This window comes from Ursus americanus, chromosome 5, assembly GCF_024610735.1.
Source record: "Ursus americanus isolate L20-20 chromosome 5, mUrsAme1.1.p, whole genome shotgun sequence".
Lineage (NCBI taxonomy): Eukaryota > Metazoa > Chordata > Mammalia > Carnivora > Ursidae > Ursus > Ursus americanus.
The window spans coordinates 60,617,253-60,634,151 of NC_142131.1; the positions used below are offsets into that span (position 1 = coordinate 60,617,253).

Below are 16,899 nucleotides of genomic sequence, written 5' to 3' on the forward strand. Positions count from 1 at the left end.
TTGATATACACGCCACCCAAAAATAACTGTAATATTTTGCTGAAAAGTCTTCCCAGACCTTTTCTATGTATATTGTATTTTTACTTGATTGGGATTGTTCTGTGTCCATATTATTTTAATGATGTGTCTTTTTATAAGAATTCATCATTGTAACATATACATTTCTCTTGTCATTGTAAATTGTTCTTAAATATATTTGAGAGGATTTCCTCAAGTAACAATTTTTCTGTTAAGTCATTTCTACTTTTTCACAATTACAGCTACACTGTAATTAACATTGTGATGAAGTTTCCATACTATTTTATAAGAAGAGATTCCCAAGAAGTTAAAGTAATGAATCAGTGGGTGTAACTAAATTCTTAATCCTGTTGACAGAATGCAGAAGGGAAAGGATAGAAGAGAGTTAGTGTGCGGTATGGCTGGCAGAAGTAATGGGAACCAGACCACAAAGAATCTAGAATGCTTGCCAGAAGTTTTGACTTTGTTGTTAAAGCTGTCTCCAAATTGTGCTTTGGGAAGATTAATTTAGCAGTACGTTTTTTAAGAGAGTAGAGTAAGAGGCTAGAGAGAGGAAGACCAATTAGAATGGTCTGGAAAGCAAAGGATGCATTTCAATAACCTAGCAGTGACTGAGGCTCATCTGCCTCTAGAGAATACACTGATGTTTGTTATTCACATTAAATCTGTCAAAAGACAGATCGTTAACAATATATCTTTCCTTGAACAAATGAGTAAAGGCCATTTTCACTTACTTTTTCAGAAGTTAGACCTTGGTGACATTTTCTTCAGTTGGCGGCTGTCCCTTTTTGTAATCTGATGTTGCCAAAGTCAATACACATAATATTTAGCTATGGCTGAACTGACATTTTGAGTTACTGGGAGAATTGTTTCAAGTTTTGTGTAAAACTTGAAATATTCAGGCAATATATAGAACTCATTAAAGATTACTTTTTAAATGTTTTAATGCTTTGACTATTTTATAACTTTAAAGTGTACATTGTAGTACTTACAGTTGTTTGGATATTTGTTCAACAAGTTTAACATCTCATGTCTTATTATAGCTCAAAGATAAAGCTTAATGAATGAATACCTTTATATAAATAAACAGAACTTAATTAATTTTAAAAGTTCTATAGCTGTTAAATAATGATAGAATATAGTAAACACTAGACCATCCAAAAAAGTTTTCTTTTAGGGCCAGTTGCGACAGTATCACTTATTTGTTTTTTTTTAATGAAAATATATAGATTTTGTTTCTGGGTACCTTCGGAATTATTTTGAAGCTTGTGCCACCTTTTGAGATCTATACTGTAATTTTCAATTTTTACTGCTGGTAAAGTTAAGAATAGTGTTCAATTCTAGCTAAAGAATATTAATTTTTTTTTTAATAAATTGGGAATCTCAACAGTTTGTAAAAATGTAAAATTTCACTTTTACATTATGAAGCTATTGGATGTACATGAACATGATTTCTGGCCTTAAAGTAGTCTGACCTCTGAAATATATATTTAAAATTTTTTTTAATTGATTTTTAATTACGTCAATAATGCAGAAGTCCATTCTCTTTAAAACATCTAAAAAGTTACAAAGTTCTTTTTTAAATTCATATCCTAGTCATGATCTACTTTTTGTCCACCTAAGGCGAGGCCTCTCAACCTTGGCTAAATATGTTTTTAAGAAAGCAGATATTATTGATAACTTGAGATATCTTTCAGTAGAATACTGAGGTTTTAGATTTTTAAAAAGGTTTACTTAACAAGCCATTATCTGTGAAAATACTAGAGGAAACCATGAACTGTTGTTACTGAGTTATCGTTGTATCTTGCTCTGTATATATTAAAAAAAAAAAAAGGTAGTTTTATGTAACCCAGAAGCTGTCAACATCAGTTTCTTTTTGTGTTGATATTCTGCCATTTGATAGTTACAATAAGAGATTTAGCATTTGAAAAATTTGAGTTTTGTTATAATTGTTAATGATGAAAGGTATGAAAAAGAAAGCCACTGTAAATATGTGTGCCTTCCTTACGTGATGATAGAGTGTTGTGGAAATAAGTGACTTTGTCTTTCACTTTTTTTTCTCCCATTTTTGGTCTGTGATCAGTGTTAAGAATTAACTGTTTCATTGCTTCCAAGGCTATGAAAATGAGCCGGAGATCAGCTGATGCCAGTCAGAGGAGTTTGGCATATAATCGAATAGTCGATGCCCTAAATGAATTCAGGTACATATTCTCCAGCTTTTCATAATTTTGAGTTGTCTAGCAGTGTATACAGGAAGATTTATTTATTTTCTTTAGCTTATTCTCATAAAATTTAATTCTTTAAATTTCTTGGTCTCATGGACAAAAGGGTATAATTCACTAGGTCACTGGCTTCTGTTACTAAATATCAAATGTCCTAGGGATTCAAGCACATTTGGGATTCATCAGTGGTATTATTTTTAGTACCAAACCATTACAGAAGCAAATATGACTAGAGGAGACCCTTATTTCCCAGAGAGATGCTTTGTCCTCTCTCTTGGGTTAAGTGTTACCAGTTAAGGTTTATTACCAGTAGTTTATGTATCTCATTTTTAGAAAAACTGGCTACATATTTGTTCATTAACGAATGTGTGGTCCCATATTGGGGCAAGGATCTTCTAGATTATTGGTTTAAATGGACTATTACATTTTGAAGTGAGAGGCCATTTTAGCTTGTGCTGTTTAGGGATTGTTATGGTAAAACTTTAGGCATGTCATACACATCCAGACACTCACACACACTGACACACACACATCTTTTGTTAATGGAGATGACTAAGGAGTAGTGTATTTAGTAAATTTGACAGTAAGGGAAAACCTATGTTTGTTTTCAACTTTGCTTTTTTTGTTTTTCATTTTTCTCATACTGTGTTAGAGTAAACGACAGTAAGTAAATCTGATGTCTTTTTCTTTAACTTCTCGCAAAATGAGAGACTTCATTGCCTCAACAATGTTCTGTATAATTTTTGAAATTGAGTTATAGAAAAGCATTGAGTGGATATTGCATGGTAAAAGTAAACTAACCAATATGGAGTATTTTATTATGTTTTTAATTTACTTAAGTTGAAAAAGTTTACTTTATGGCTACTGTGTAATAATTATCCACTGGACTCAGTTATTGAGACAGGTAAAATTTACTAGTCATTCATCTTTTTTTTTTTTTTACCGTAATTTTTAGGATAAAAGGCATTAAAAGTAAGCTTAAAAATCTTCCATTTTTGTTCAGTAAACTCAGTGATGAGGGGAAATGTAGAGAAAAACAAATTAGAGAAATCAATTTCAACCTATATTGTTTCTTTTTTTGTTTTGGAAAGCAGTAATTTGCACAATTATATTGGAGGTGATGTTTCTGCTGTTTTTCTATTTTAGCATATTAACTTCAGGTCTTTCCTAAGTTATTGAATGAACCATGCTAACAAATACTGTAATAAAGAATTAAAATTTTTTTATAGTCGTAAAAAAACTCATAACATTAAATTTGACGTCTTAACCATTTTTAAGTGTATATGGGTCAATAGTGTTAAGTATATATAACAAAACTCTAGAACTTTTTCATCTTGGAACACTGAAACTATATACACTGAACACTAGTTCAGTAATATAATATTTTTAATCAGTGTGTTTCTTCAGTTTGACATCTTTGCTCTTTATATATGAATTATATGTAGAATTATTCATAATTTTATTTGTTCATACCTGTACCTTAAGAATTCACATTGTTACATTTCGGGTGCTGTTTATAATTAAATCAAAACATTATAATAAATGTTTCTTATAGATGAAGTATATGGAAAATAAAAATATATTCCCTCAGCATTTCTAGATGGAATTTAGAACAATCTATTTATTTATTTATTTATTTATTTATTTATTTATTTATTTATTTATTTATAAAGATTTTATTTATTTATTTGACAGAGATAGAGACAGCCAGAGAGAGAGGGAACACAAACAGGGGGAGTGGGAGAGGAAGAAACAGGCTTCCAGCGGAGGAGCCTGATGTGGGGCTCGAACCCAGAACGCCGGGATCACGCCCTGAGCCAAAGGCAGACGCTCAACAACTGAGCCACTCAGGCGCCCCTAGAACAATTTTTTTAAAAGATTTATTTATTTTATTTTAAAGAGAGAGAGTGTGCACACAATCGGGGGGAGGGGCAGAGGGAGAGGAATCGAGAGGATCTCAAGCAGACTCTGTGCAGAGCACAGAGCTGGACACAGGGCTCCATCTCACCACCCTGAGATCATGATCTGAGCCGAAATCAAGAGTCGGACCCTTAACTGTTTTAGCCGCCCAGGCATCCCTATAGTAATTCTTAAAGTTAGGTAATATGAGCCCTCTAACTTTGTTCTTGCCCTTCAATGTTATGTTGGTTATTCTCCTTAAATCAGAGTTTTTTATGTTTTTTTTTTTTTTTTTTCTATAGATCTTGTACTTTTGGTGGGGAGGGGAGAGGGACAGAGGAAAAGAGAGAATCTTAAGCAGGCTCCATGCCCAGTGCCTAGCCCGACACAGGGCTTGATCTCAGGATCCGAGCCAAAATCAAGAATTGGACACTTAACCTACTGAGCCAACCAGGCATCTCAGATCTTGTACATTTTTAAAGATTAATACCTAAATATTTCAGGATGGGGGTTTTTTGGTGTTAACATAAATGATACTGTTTATAATTTCAAATTTCAGCTGTTCATTGCTGGCATATAAGAAAGCAGTGAACTTTTGTATATATATATTTTTTGAAGTATAGTTGACATACAGTATTATATTAGTTTTATGTGTACACCATAAAGATTTGACAGTTCTACATATTACTCCTGAGTGTTCACCATGATAAGTGTAGTATCCATCAGTGTTATTAACACTATTATTGGCTGTACTTCCTATGCTGTGCTTTTCATCTTTGTGACTTTTTCATTTTATAACTTTAAATAGGTACTTCTTAATCCCTTCACCTATTTCACCCATCTCCCCACACCATCCCCTGTAGCAACCACCAGCTTATTCTCTGTTTATGAGTTTGTTTCTGTTTGTTCATTTATTTTGTTTTTTAGATTCTACCTATAAGTGAAATCATGTGGTATTTGTATTTTTCTGATTTATTTCACTTAGCATAACACTCTCTAGGTCCATTCATGTTGTCCCTGACCTTTGTATAGTAACCTTAGCTGTGACCTTGCTGTAATCACTTATTAATTCCAGCAGGGTTTGGGGCCGGCCTTCCTTCTTTCCTTCCTTCCTTCCTTCCTTCCTTCCTTCCTTCCTTCCTTCCTTCCTTCCTTCCTACCTTCCTTCCTCTTTCTCTCTTTTTCTTTCTTTCTTTCTTTCTTTCTTTCTTTCTTTCTTTCTTCTCTTTCTTCTCTTTCTTCTCTTTCTCTCTTCCTTTCTCTCTCTCTGTTTCTTTTCTCCCCTCCCCTGCCCTCCTCTCCTCTCCTCTCCTCTTCTTTCTTCTTTCTTCTTTTTTAGAGAGAGCATGAGCAGTCCAGGCCAGGGGCGGGGATTACAGAGGGAGAGGAAGAGAGATAATCCTAAGTAGTCTGTATGCCCAGCACAGAGCCCACCTACATAGGGCTGATGTCACAACCCTGACACTATGACCTGAGCCAAAATCAAGAGTACAACTCTCAACAAACTGAGCCACCCAGGCGCCCCTCCCTTGTACTATATTTTAGTGGGAAAGCTTTAAGTTCTTCACAATTAAGCATTGTGTTAATTGTAACTTGTTGTGGACAATCTTTATCAAGTTAAAGAAGCTTCCTTTAGGGCATCTGTGTGGCTCAGTTGGTTAAGCGTTTGCCTTCGGCCCAGGTTGTGATCCCAGGATTCTGGGATCCAGCCAGGTGTCAGGCTCCCTACTCAGCAGGGGTCTGCTTCTCCCTCTCCCCCTGTGCACATGTCCTCTCTCTCTCTCTCTCTCAAGTAAATAAATGAAGTCTTAAAAAAAAAAAAGTTTGGTGAGAATTATTAATTACTGATTTAATTTCTTTAATAAATATAGGACTCTTCAGGTTATATCTATCTTTTTTTTTTTTTAAGATTTTATTTATTTATTGGACAGAGAGAAACACAGCAAGAGAGGGAACACCAGTAGGGGGAGTGGGAGAAGGAGAAGCAGGCTTCCCCCTCTCCCCAGCAGGGAGCCCGATGTGGGGCTCCATGCAGGACTCGATGTGGGGCTCGATATGGGGCTCGATATGGGGCTTGATCCCTGGACCCTGGGATCATGATCTGAGCCAAAGGCAGACGCTTAACGACTGAGCCACCCAGGCGCCCCAATCTTCTTATGTAATTTTTGGTACTTCTGTCTCTCACGGTCCATTATAGTCAATAAATTGGTGGGTGTAGAGTTCATTTTTGCTTAATTATCCAATAATTGTTCATCAATTAGTAGTGATGACCCATTTTTCATTTCTTATATCAGTAATTTGTGTCATTTCTCTTTTTCCTTGGTTATGTTGGATAGATGTTTATTACTTTTATTTCTTTTCAAAGAACTAGGTTTAATTTTGTTGACTTTTAATCTGTTGGTATTCTGTTTTCAATTTCATTGATTCTGATCTAATTTTTAATATTTCTTTTCTTCTACTTGCTTTAGGTTTATGTTGCTCATCTTTCTCTAGTTTCCCAAAATTAAAGCTGAGATTATTGCTTTCAGATGTTTCTTCTTTTTTAATACATTCATTTAATGCTATAAAATTCCCTTTATTCACTGCTTTTGTTGCATACCACAAATTTTGTTAATTTGAATTTTCTTTTAGTTCAAAATATTTTAAAATTTCTCTTTGATTTCTTTTTTTTATTATTATTATTACAGTAGTCACCATACAGTACATCATTAGCTTTTGTTGTAGTGTTCCATGATTCATTGTTTGTGTATAACACCCAGTGCTCCATGCAATATGTGCCCTCCTTACTACCCATCACCGGGCTAGCCCATCCCTCATCTCCCCCCTCAAACCCTCAGTTTGTTTCCTGGAGTCCATAGTCTCTCATGGTTTGTCTCTGTTCCCCCCTCTTTCATTTTTCCCTTCTTCCTTCTAATGATCTCCCTGCTAGTCCTTATGTTCCACAAATAAGTGAAACCATATGATAATTGTCTTTCCCTGGTTGACTTCACTTAGCATAATCTCCTCTGGTTCCATCCATGTTGATACAAATGTTGGGTAATCATCCTTTATGTATCCTGGCTGAGTAATATTCTGTTGTATATATGGACCACATCTTCTTTATCCATTCGTCTGTTGAAGGGCATCTCGGCCCCTTCCACAGTTTGGCTATTGTGGACATTGCTGCTATGAACATTGGGGTGCATATGGCCCTTCCTTTCACTGATACCAAAAGATTGAGCTTATTCCCTGCGTATTCTCAGACCACAAGGCTTTGAAACTGGAACTCAATCACAAGAAAAAATTTGGAAGAAACTCAAACACGCTAAGAACCATCCTGCTTAAGAATGTTTGGATCAACCAGGAAATTAAATAAGAACTTAAGCAATTTATGGAAACCAATGAGAACAAAAACACATCGGTCCAAAACCTATGGGATACTGCAAAGGCTGTCCTAAGGGGGAAATACATAGCCATCCAAGCCTCACTCAAAAGAAAAGAAAAATCTGAAATACAGACCCTATATTCATACCTTAAAAACTGCGATTTCTTCTTTGATCCATGTATCTTTTAGAAATGTGTTGTTAAATCTCAAAAGGATTTGGGGATTTTCCACCTTTCTTTCTGTAACTTTCCACCTATAACTTTCTGTTACAATTCCATTGTGGTCTAAAAGCATGTACTGTATGATTTCTACAAATTTCTTATAAATTTGTTAAGGTGTGTTCAAGGCCTAGAATGTGGCTTATTTTGGTGAATGTTCCATGTACACTTGAGAAGAGTGTGTATTCTGCTGTTCTTGGATGAAGTATTCTGTAAATGTCAGATCCAAATTGATTGATGGTGTTTTAGTATTTCTCTCCACTCTGTTTGGCTCTGTGGTATCTGAAAAAAAATCTCATGTGATTTTAATTATTCCTGTATAGTTAAGGTGTTTTTTCGTGTTCTGGCTTCAGATTTTCTTTTTGTCTCTTGTTTTCTGCTCTGGTGTGAATATGGTATGTGTAAGTGTAGACATTTTGGTATTTATCTTGGTTGGTACCTTATAGGCTTCTTTTATCTTTGGTTTGTTAGCTATTATTAATTGTTCAAAATTCTCAGCTGTTATATGTTTTATCTGTTTCTTTCTCTGTTCTTCATTTGGCATTCCCATTATACATATGGGAAATTGTAATTTTCCCACAGTTCTTTGATATTCTGCTCCGATTTTTTCATCCTTTATTTGCTTTGCTTTTTAATTTGGGAAATTCCCAGTGACCTATCTTTAAGCTCACTGATTATTCCCTTAGCTGTGTTCTGTCTGCTGATGAGCCCGTGAAGGACATATTTCATTCCTGTTACAGTATTTCTGATTTCCAGCATTTTCTCTTTTGAGTCTTTCTGAGAGTTTCCATCTCTTTGCTCACATTGCTTATATGGTCTTACATGTTATCTACTTTATTCATTAGAGCCATTCACATAACAATCATAGTTATTTTCATTTCCCTATCTGATGATAACAAAATCTGTGTCTTAGATCTCACTTTGATTTTGATGCTTTGTCTCTTCAGGCTTTGTTTTTATTGTCTTTTAGCAGTTTTTTTGTTGAAATGGTCTGGTGGTGAGGTGTTGGGAATGGGGGAGGAAATGTTCTATAATCTTGTGATGAAATCTTAGTTCTTTTCAGTGAGCTTGAATTCCTGGGTTTTGACCTTCAGAAGTGTTTCTTAGTCTTTATTTTGTTCTTCAGAGATAAGTGAGGAAGTCTAGTAGTGATTGGAGTTGTCTAATTGCCCATTTCTTAGGTCAGATAAGACTCTGGTATAGCTGGACTTGGACTCTTGGAGGGCAAATGTTTGTTTAGGAGAATGCTCTAGGTACACTTAGAAATTGTTACTTCGTCCCTTTCTATCTGAAACACAAAAAGATGTTTCTTTGATCCTCGTCATGGAAATCTGATGGTACTCCCTGAAAGTGTGGCAGTCTCCCTAAGACTGGTACCCAAGGAGTTTTTTAATCATTCAGTGGTAATTCATATTCATTGTGCCACCAATTAGTCAATTACTGTTTCGGTATTCCTGCCACTTATTGGCCGTAGAAGCATCTGCTTCAGGAAAGGTGGTCTTAGCTATGGTTCTTGTTTAGTTTTCAGGGTGATGATTTATCCTCTGACCTCAATTCTGTGATGTAATTAAGAAAAGTCATTGATTGGCAATTTGTTCAGCCTTTTTCTTTTTGAGGATTAAAGTGGTGACTTCCAGGCTCTTCACATGTCATCTGAAATTGGAAGTTCAGATATTTTTTAGTCAATATTTTTATGTAAGGACACACTGAATTGAAATAGAATTGCAAAACTTGCATTTAGTTAAAACTCAAATTGATTTTGTTTGGAAGTTAAATTACATTAAATACCGCTGATTAAAAAGAAATAGATGGTGCTGAGCTAATAACTAGGCAAACTTAACAAAAACTGTTTCCCAAACTCCTAGAGTTCAAATCAGTAGGTCTAGCATTTTTATTTCTTTTTTGGAATTACAAGCTTAAACTGTTTTCAAGGAGAAAAATTACCAAACCTGTACTACTGCCAGTGCTAGGTATATTTGCAATCCTGCATTGTACAGTTGCGGCTGTACAACCCTGAGAGAGGATGTCAGAGTCAGCATTTGAGAATAACTACTTTGAAATAATGCGTTTCTGGGTTTAGAAATTCTTAAGAGATTGTATGCAATGGGAGAAGTTCTTATATTTTATTGAAATGAAGACATGTTGAACCTAATACCAAAAGTTAAAAGAACATTAGCTGGGTACAGTGGTTATTTGTGTATTTCTCAAGGTTTATGACAGCTTTGTTCTTCATACATTCCCTTATAGTACAGTTCATAGGTATTTACATAGCTGGAAAATTTTACTTTAACTGCATAACTCAGAAAAAGAATTCTAGAGTGATTTCTCTTTGAGAAACCTGTAAGATATGCCTTTGTCATGGATATAAGTGGTTTTTGAGAAGTATGAAAAGTTTTAATCTTTTCAATTTCTAAATTTAATCTGTAGTTTGCTTGAAAGTTCAACCAAAGATTCTTAAGAGTTCTGCTTTTCTTCAAGTGGATAATAAAACTTTAAAAGAAATGTGCTATGAATGGGTATTTTGTTAATAATTTTTAAAAGTTTTTATTTTTTTTCAAATTGTGCAGTTGACTTTAGACTGGAATTTTTACAAATATATGTTTGAACAATTCTTTTTGCTTATATGCCTAAAAGAATCCTGCAATGTTCTTTTTGAATTTCACATTTTGCAGTATTATAAAGCAGTGAATCTTTGCCTACGCACTTGGAACTGTTACTTTTACATTACTGAATTGATGGTTTCTTCTCTGCAGTCACAAGCTTTGTGGAAAAAGGCCAAGAGTCCCTATTTGAGGTCTGAGGAAACTGCCATTATAGATCCAGCTGAGGTTACCAGAATAGTAAATATTGTCAGAAAATTCATTCCTAGTAGAATACCTGTGAGTTAATTGGTGTGTTATTATGTAAGCTATATGGCATCACTTCAGAATTTTAATATTGCCTAGAATTTTACAATATGTATGAGTTATAAAATCATTGCAAATATATAATTGTGTACCTTTCCTCTCGTATTAGTTTATTTTACTCAGTCACTGTAGAACGATGAAAGGCTATTTATGTCAGTTAAGCGTTCTTACGGAATCTTAAAAATACTTTATAAGGGGTGCCTGGGTGGCTCAGTGGGTTAAGTGTCTGACTTCACTTCAGAGTGTGATTTCAGGGTCCTGTTCTCCCTCAGTGGGGAGTCTGTTTCTCCCTCTCCCTCTGCCCCCACCCCCAAGTAAATAAATAAAACTTAAAAAAATGCTTTATAGACTCTTAGAATTTTTTTGAAAGGTCTGTCAGTAGAAATACTTTATACATTTGATCTTCATTATATATAGATTGTGTATTTGTGAATTCACCTACTTGCTGAAATTTATTTATAGCCTCAAAATACACTCACAGTGCTTTTATGATTATTTGTAACATGTGCAGAGCAGTGAGAAATTTGAGTAGCCTGATACCTTCCTAGATGAAGTTGAACAAGACAGTGCTTTGCCTTCTTGTTTCAGTACTCATTCTGTAAACAGGTATCCTATTGACATGTATTTAGTGGCAGGGTTTATTTTGTTTTGTTTTGGCATTTTGCACTTTGTGTTAATGATTTTGCTGTTAAAAATCACCCCCAAGTATACTGCTAAAATGCTTTGTAATGTTCCAAAGTGCAAGAAAGCAATGAGGTACGTTACAGAGAAAATACATGTAAGCTTCATTCAGGCATAAGTCATAGTGCGATTGGCTATGAATTAAGTGTTAATGAATCAGTAGTATGTTAAATAAGGTGTCTTTAAACAGAAACCCACATAAAACAAGGTTATGTATTGAAGGGCTGACAAAAATTTTGAGAGCCTCATAGGAAGCTAACCATGCATATTCCCTAGGAACAGTGATTCATTGTTCACTAATTCATTGTTTGCATCAGCTTTACAGAACATTACTGCAAATAATGAGATTCTGTCATACTTAATTTTAAAATTAAGTTGTTATTAAAAAATTAGCAAATTAGATAATTTTTAAAGTGTGTGATTATCTGAGACGAGATGATTAATGATTTTGGGGTAGTTGAGAAGAGGAAGGAAATGATTCACATGCATGCAGAAGCCATGAAACCTAGAGAAACAGGAAGCATAGAACTTTTTAGTTAGGAGCTATGTAGCAAAGATGAGGTTCTTGGATTCTCACTCAGACTCTGTGCATATCAAAGAAAACTAAATCAGGTCCACAGTTCCCTTCCAACTAAAGGAGTCTTTAATTCTTTAGGGTCAATCAGGAAAAATAAAGGGTCAGATGATTAAAAATTCTTGCTTACCACTGAAAATTAGGGAATAATCATTAGGGGAGAAGAAAGCACTATTAGTTCTTGATTGTTGATGACAACAGAGTTGCATATAATGAGAAGCACTATTGCATAATTAATTTGTTTGCCTTCTTTGCATTTGATATACTTTGAGGTCATGATACATAGCCTTAAACACCAAAACTCTAAAGCTAATGTCCTCAGTGGACAACTATACTAATGTTAGTGAACTGGCTCTGACCTATGACACATGGATTTGTAGTAGTCACAAATACCCTTAAGAAACTCATGGAAAACGAATTGATCACCTCATTAATTCATGTATCCAGTATTTCCTGTAATCAGAAAGTATACTTACATGGTTAAGAAACAAACAAAACATGCCCAGAAATCTAATAATGAAAAAAAAAAAATGAACTCTATCCTATCTCTTCCATCCCTATTCTTACTTCCCAAGAACATTGTTTTTAACTCTTATGTATTTCTTTTGTTATTTACCTCCACATTATTAAGCAGCATACTTAATGCAGCTATTCTTGATTTATCAATTTTGGAGCATATTTATTTCCTGCCATGACTTTATACCTGCCCATTGGTCATTTAGCTTCAGTATAGCTCTAACATTAGCTTGTTTTTCAGTTCTGGTAAATTTTCTACTTTCTTTGATTATCTCTTTTCTTCTGTCTTCTCCCTCTTGAATTTTTTTTGTTAGTAACTGGCATTCCTTGACTGATCTTTTATATCTCTTCCATGTTTCCCTTCTTCTGAGTGTATTATTTACTATTTTCTCTGGAGTCCTTTTGTGTGAGTGTATGTATGTTTCCATTTTTCTGTTTGTGTCCCTCTGTCCTTGGAGGCTTTCCCTCTATATCAATATTGTGGTTGCCCGTGCATAGTTGAGAGCAAAGTACTAAAATATGGGTTGGGAGTTCTGTGCATATAATTAGGTACAGACTGGAGAACTTCACTTTTGGGTGGTGTTTCTCAACCTGTTTTCATTATCACTTCCTGAAGGGGCATATTTAAGACATTTTTTTCTCCTATCGCGGTCCCTTCTTCCCATGACATTTTAATGCCACAAGATTTACTATATATGCTTATATACTGTGAAGGATTCAAATATCAGGAAGGGTTTGGGCAATGTTACTTCTCTAGACTAGTCAGTTGCTACGTCTGCTCTTCTGTCTCGTTATTCTTGGGAAAATAGGTTATAGAAGGGGGTCACCACCATTTACAGACCTTGAATTAATCTCCCAATTTATAGTCCTGTATAACTCCTGCCCTCAACTTTACTAGGAACCTGTGAATCCTGAGCCTCTTCTTGTGTCATTGGAGCAGATTAGCTCCTTTATGTACACATCCCCTTCTTTGAGCACTATAAACCCATATGTTCATCTACCTTATCACTTCACTTAACATTCCTCTCTTATGTTTTGGGTTGCACAATTTAATTAAATCTGTAGTTTAAATTTTAAATAAGATTACTCTCCATTTTTATTTGTTACAGTAATTTATCTGTTTTCAAATCCTTAACTGATGTTTCTTTGAGACATCAGAACTGAAAGGAGGTTAAACACTGGTGTTTGCTTTTCCATCTTATCTGGACATCCTTAATAGGCCTTAGCATTTAGCATTTTCACATATTCCTAGTTGATATTCAGATCATATTTCTCTCTATAAAATACCTTTAAATCTTTCCATTTGTTTATTTATTTTAAAGTTCTCAACCATGATATTATGCCCTACCAAGAACTCATTAATGTGAACTGTGTTTAACACTTTTATCCATTAATAATATAATAATATCATGTTCATATTGGATCAAGACTCAATAAAACTTGTCACAGACAAGAGAATTCTTTTCTTTTTTTGGATTCTAGGTGTTAAGAGAGTTATGCTGAAGTAGGTATTAGAGCTTGCAGAGATCTCAGAGAACTTTCTAGAGCTGTACTTTCTAATATAGTAGCCATTAGCCACATGCGGATACTTAATTTAAATAAAATTAAATTTAAAATTCAGTTCATCAAACTGACCACATTTCGTGTTCAATAACCGTATATGGCTAGTGGGTGTCATCATGGATGGCATAGATACAGAGCATTCCCATCTTTGCCAAAAGTTCTATCATATAGCACAGTTCTAGAGAGTAGAAAGTACAGCACTGTTTTGTTCTTCCAAGAGATAACTAGTTTCTTAAGCCTCAATTTTGTAGGAGTTACTTAATCTAGTGAGTGTATAGGAATTGGCTAAATAGATATTAATATAGAAGGAAAATGATTGATATCTTAAAGATATCCGTGAAGCTTTAAGGAGAAAGTGCAAGCCATTGTCTAAGTAAATGCAAGAGACAGCCAGAAAAGCATCATCATAATTGCGCAGTAATGCTCTCTTCTGTTGATTGAAGGAAAAACTTCAGGAGGTTGAGAGTCATAAAATACAGTATACAGATATAGTGTCCTCATCATCCTTCAGAATTTTCCAAAAGAGTCTCAGCACAGGCATCAAAATGATGCTGATAAATTATTGTTTTGAGTGGGTATATAGATAAGCTATTATCCAATTCAGAATTTTTCTTTTTAGGTTGTTGATAACTTGCGTTATATTTAAGTATGGCATATACCTTAGAAATGTAGAGCACGAAGGGCTTTAGAAATTATTCAGTCCTGTGCTTTCATTGTACAGGTGGAGGAAACTTATGCTTAAAATACGGAAGTAATTTACCCAAGGGCACACAGTCGCTGGGGCTAGAGCCAGCACCAGAACCAGCATATTTTGAGTTCAGGTACAGAACATTTCCTGTGGTACTGTGCTGGTGACAAAGAAGGAATGACTTGATTCATTGTGTCCTCTTGAAAGCTTTAATAATCTACCTGTGAGGCCCAAACTGGTAACATAAACTTTAAGAGTATGTAATTCTGGGAACTATGAATTTCATAATGTGTTTTCCTCTTTTTAGAACAACAATTTGTAATCTTTATACAATGCCACGAATTGGAGAGCCTGTCTGGCTTACAATGATGTCGGGGACTCCAGAAAAGAACCAGCTTTGCCATCGTTTCATGAAGGAGTTCACTTTTCTAATGGAAAATGCTTCCAAAAATCAGTATGGCTTTCTCTCATTGTCTCTCTTTATATCTTAGATATTATTTACTATAACTCGATATCTAGATTGTGATCAAACCCAGTTACAAAAGCAAAATAATTGTTTTTTTGGAATTATTTCTTATTATTAATAACCAAAACAGAATTCTAAAAGATAACTAAGAGATAGGATATGGATGAAGGCCACAGAAAACAGTAAAATGAATGAAATGAATGAAAAACAGTAAAAAGATCTTTAATTATGTGTTAAATTAAAATTCTGACAACTTACAGAACTCTCTGAGGCTTCCCAGTTTTTGGTGAATTGCATCCACTTACACAGTTTCATTGTATAGAAAATAAGTTAAAAAAAAAAAAAAAAGAAAGAGGAAGTGCCAGGATTCCAATGATACATATTTAATGTGATATTTTACCATACTGTTTGCTTATAATCATTCATCAAATTCCTAGAATACAGATGAGTAGTTTAGAGGTTTTACTCTTTTTGATGGTAGACAAAGTTTGCTTAATACTTTCTTTCACTTTCCCACTCAGTAATTTGGAAATGTATAGACCTGTTGGTTGATTCATCAATTTTGTAGATTAAACACTGAAAAGAAACCAGTTTTTCAAGTAAAATGGCATTTTTGCCTTGTAATTATGATCAGATACAGCTCTATGTGAATACTGTTTTTATTTTAAGGATTTTTTTTTAAACTCCTATCCAACCAAAAACTTTATTTTCATTTTCATCCAGGTGATATGCCTATCTTTTCTTCTTTCCTCTACTTTTTTTATGCTGTTTGGGCACGTGAGAGTATGTACTCTCTTTGCTTTATTCTGTCGCTGTATTTTACATTAGGTTTAATGAAGGCAGACTGGAGTTTGATAGGATGTGTTTTATTTTCAGATTCTTGCCAGCACTCATTACTGCAGTTCTGACCAATCATCTTGCCTGGGTTCCAACGGTCATGCCAAATGGACAACCACCTATAAAAATATTTTTAGAAAAACATTCCTCTCAGAGTGTGGACATGTTGGCAAAAACTCATCCATATAACCCACTTTGGGCGCAACTAGGTATGTAGTCTGAAATTTATGCATAACGCAGACTTTTGTGTAGCTGTCTGGAGTTATTTTATAGCAAAAACAGAAATTAAGAAATAAGATGTTCTCTTTTACCTCCTCCATTCTAAAGCACTTTTTCTTTTCTTGTCCTTTTCATGTCTGCTAAATTGTCCCATCTCCATCTTAAGTCTAATATCAGTTTCTTCTAGATATACAACTGCAGTGAGAGCTAGAGAAGCAGGATCATGACTGATTTACTCATGTCAGGGTATTTAGGGTGTTTTATGTTATGTACTTTGCCTAGAAAGAATGAATCACAGTCATCTATGATGGCTAAAATAAATTTGGTTAACTGAGAAGCAGTCATTGAGGTTTCTGTTTTCAACTTTTGCTTGTTTGTTGAGTAATTTTGGAAAATGTTTCCCTTAGTGTGAGGCCCTGTTAAATAAATGGGTAACCAAGGAGAGAAGGGATAGTTGATGAGTTGACAGTCATTGGGAAGGCATTGTAGCATGGCGCTTAAAAGTGGAAGATGTGAGTCGAGGCAGACCACACGTGAGTCACTGTCTCTTTGTTTATAATGTGGGGATAAAAATATATAGTACATACTTCATAAAGTTATGACAATTAAATTAGAGAATACCTGTAAAGTGCTTTGAACAGTGTCTGGTAAATGCGACTGCTGTTACTCCTGCTCCTACTCTATTGCTATTAGGTCATGGGGGAGGAGTCCAACAAGAACATTTTGAT

General features: G+C 34.6%; 1 protein-coding gene across 2 annotated transcripts in view; it reads left to right on the top strand.

Moving 5' to 3' along the window:
• Window positions 1-16,899, top strand: part of FNIP1 (folliculin interacting protein 1) — a 150,579-nt gene that overhangs the window by 109,386 nt on the left and 24,294 nt on the right. For both annotated transcript variants that reach the window (XM_045794778.2, XM_045794779.2), the window contains 3 exons: window positions 2,134-2,219; window positions 14,957-15,103; window positions 15,992-16,161. In XM_045794778.2, coding sequence (XP_045650734.2) covers window positions 2,134-2,219; window positions 14,957-15,103; window positions 15,992-16,161 — 403 coding nt within the window. The remainder of the gene's footprint in view (window positions 1-2,133; window positions 2,220-14,956; window positions 15,104-15,991; window positions 16,162-16,899) is intronic.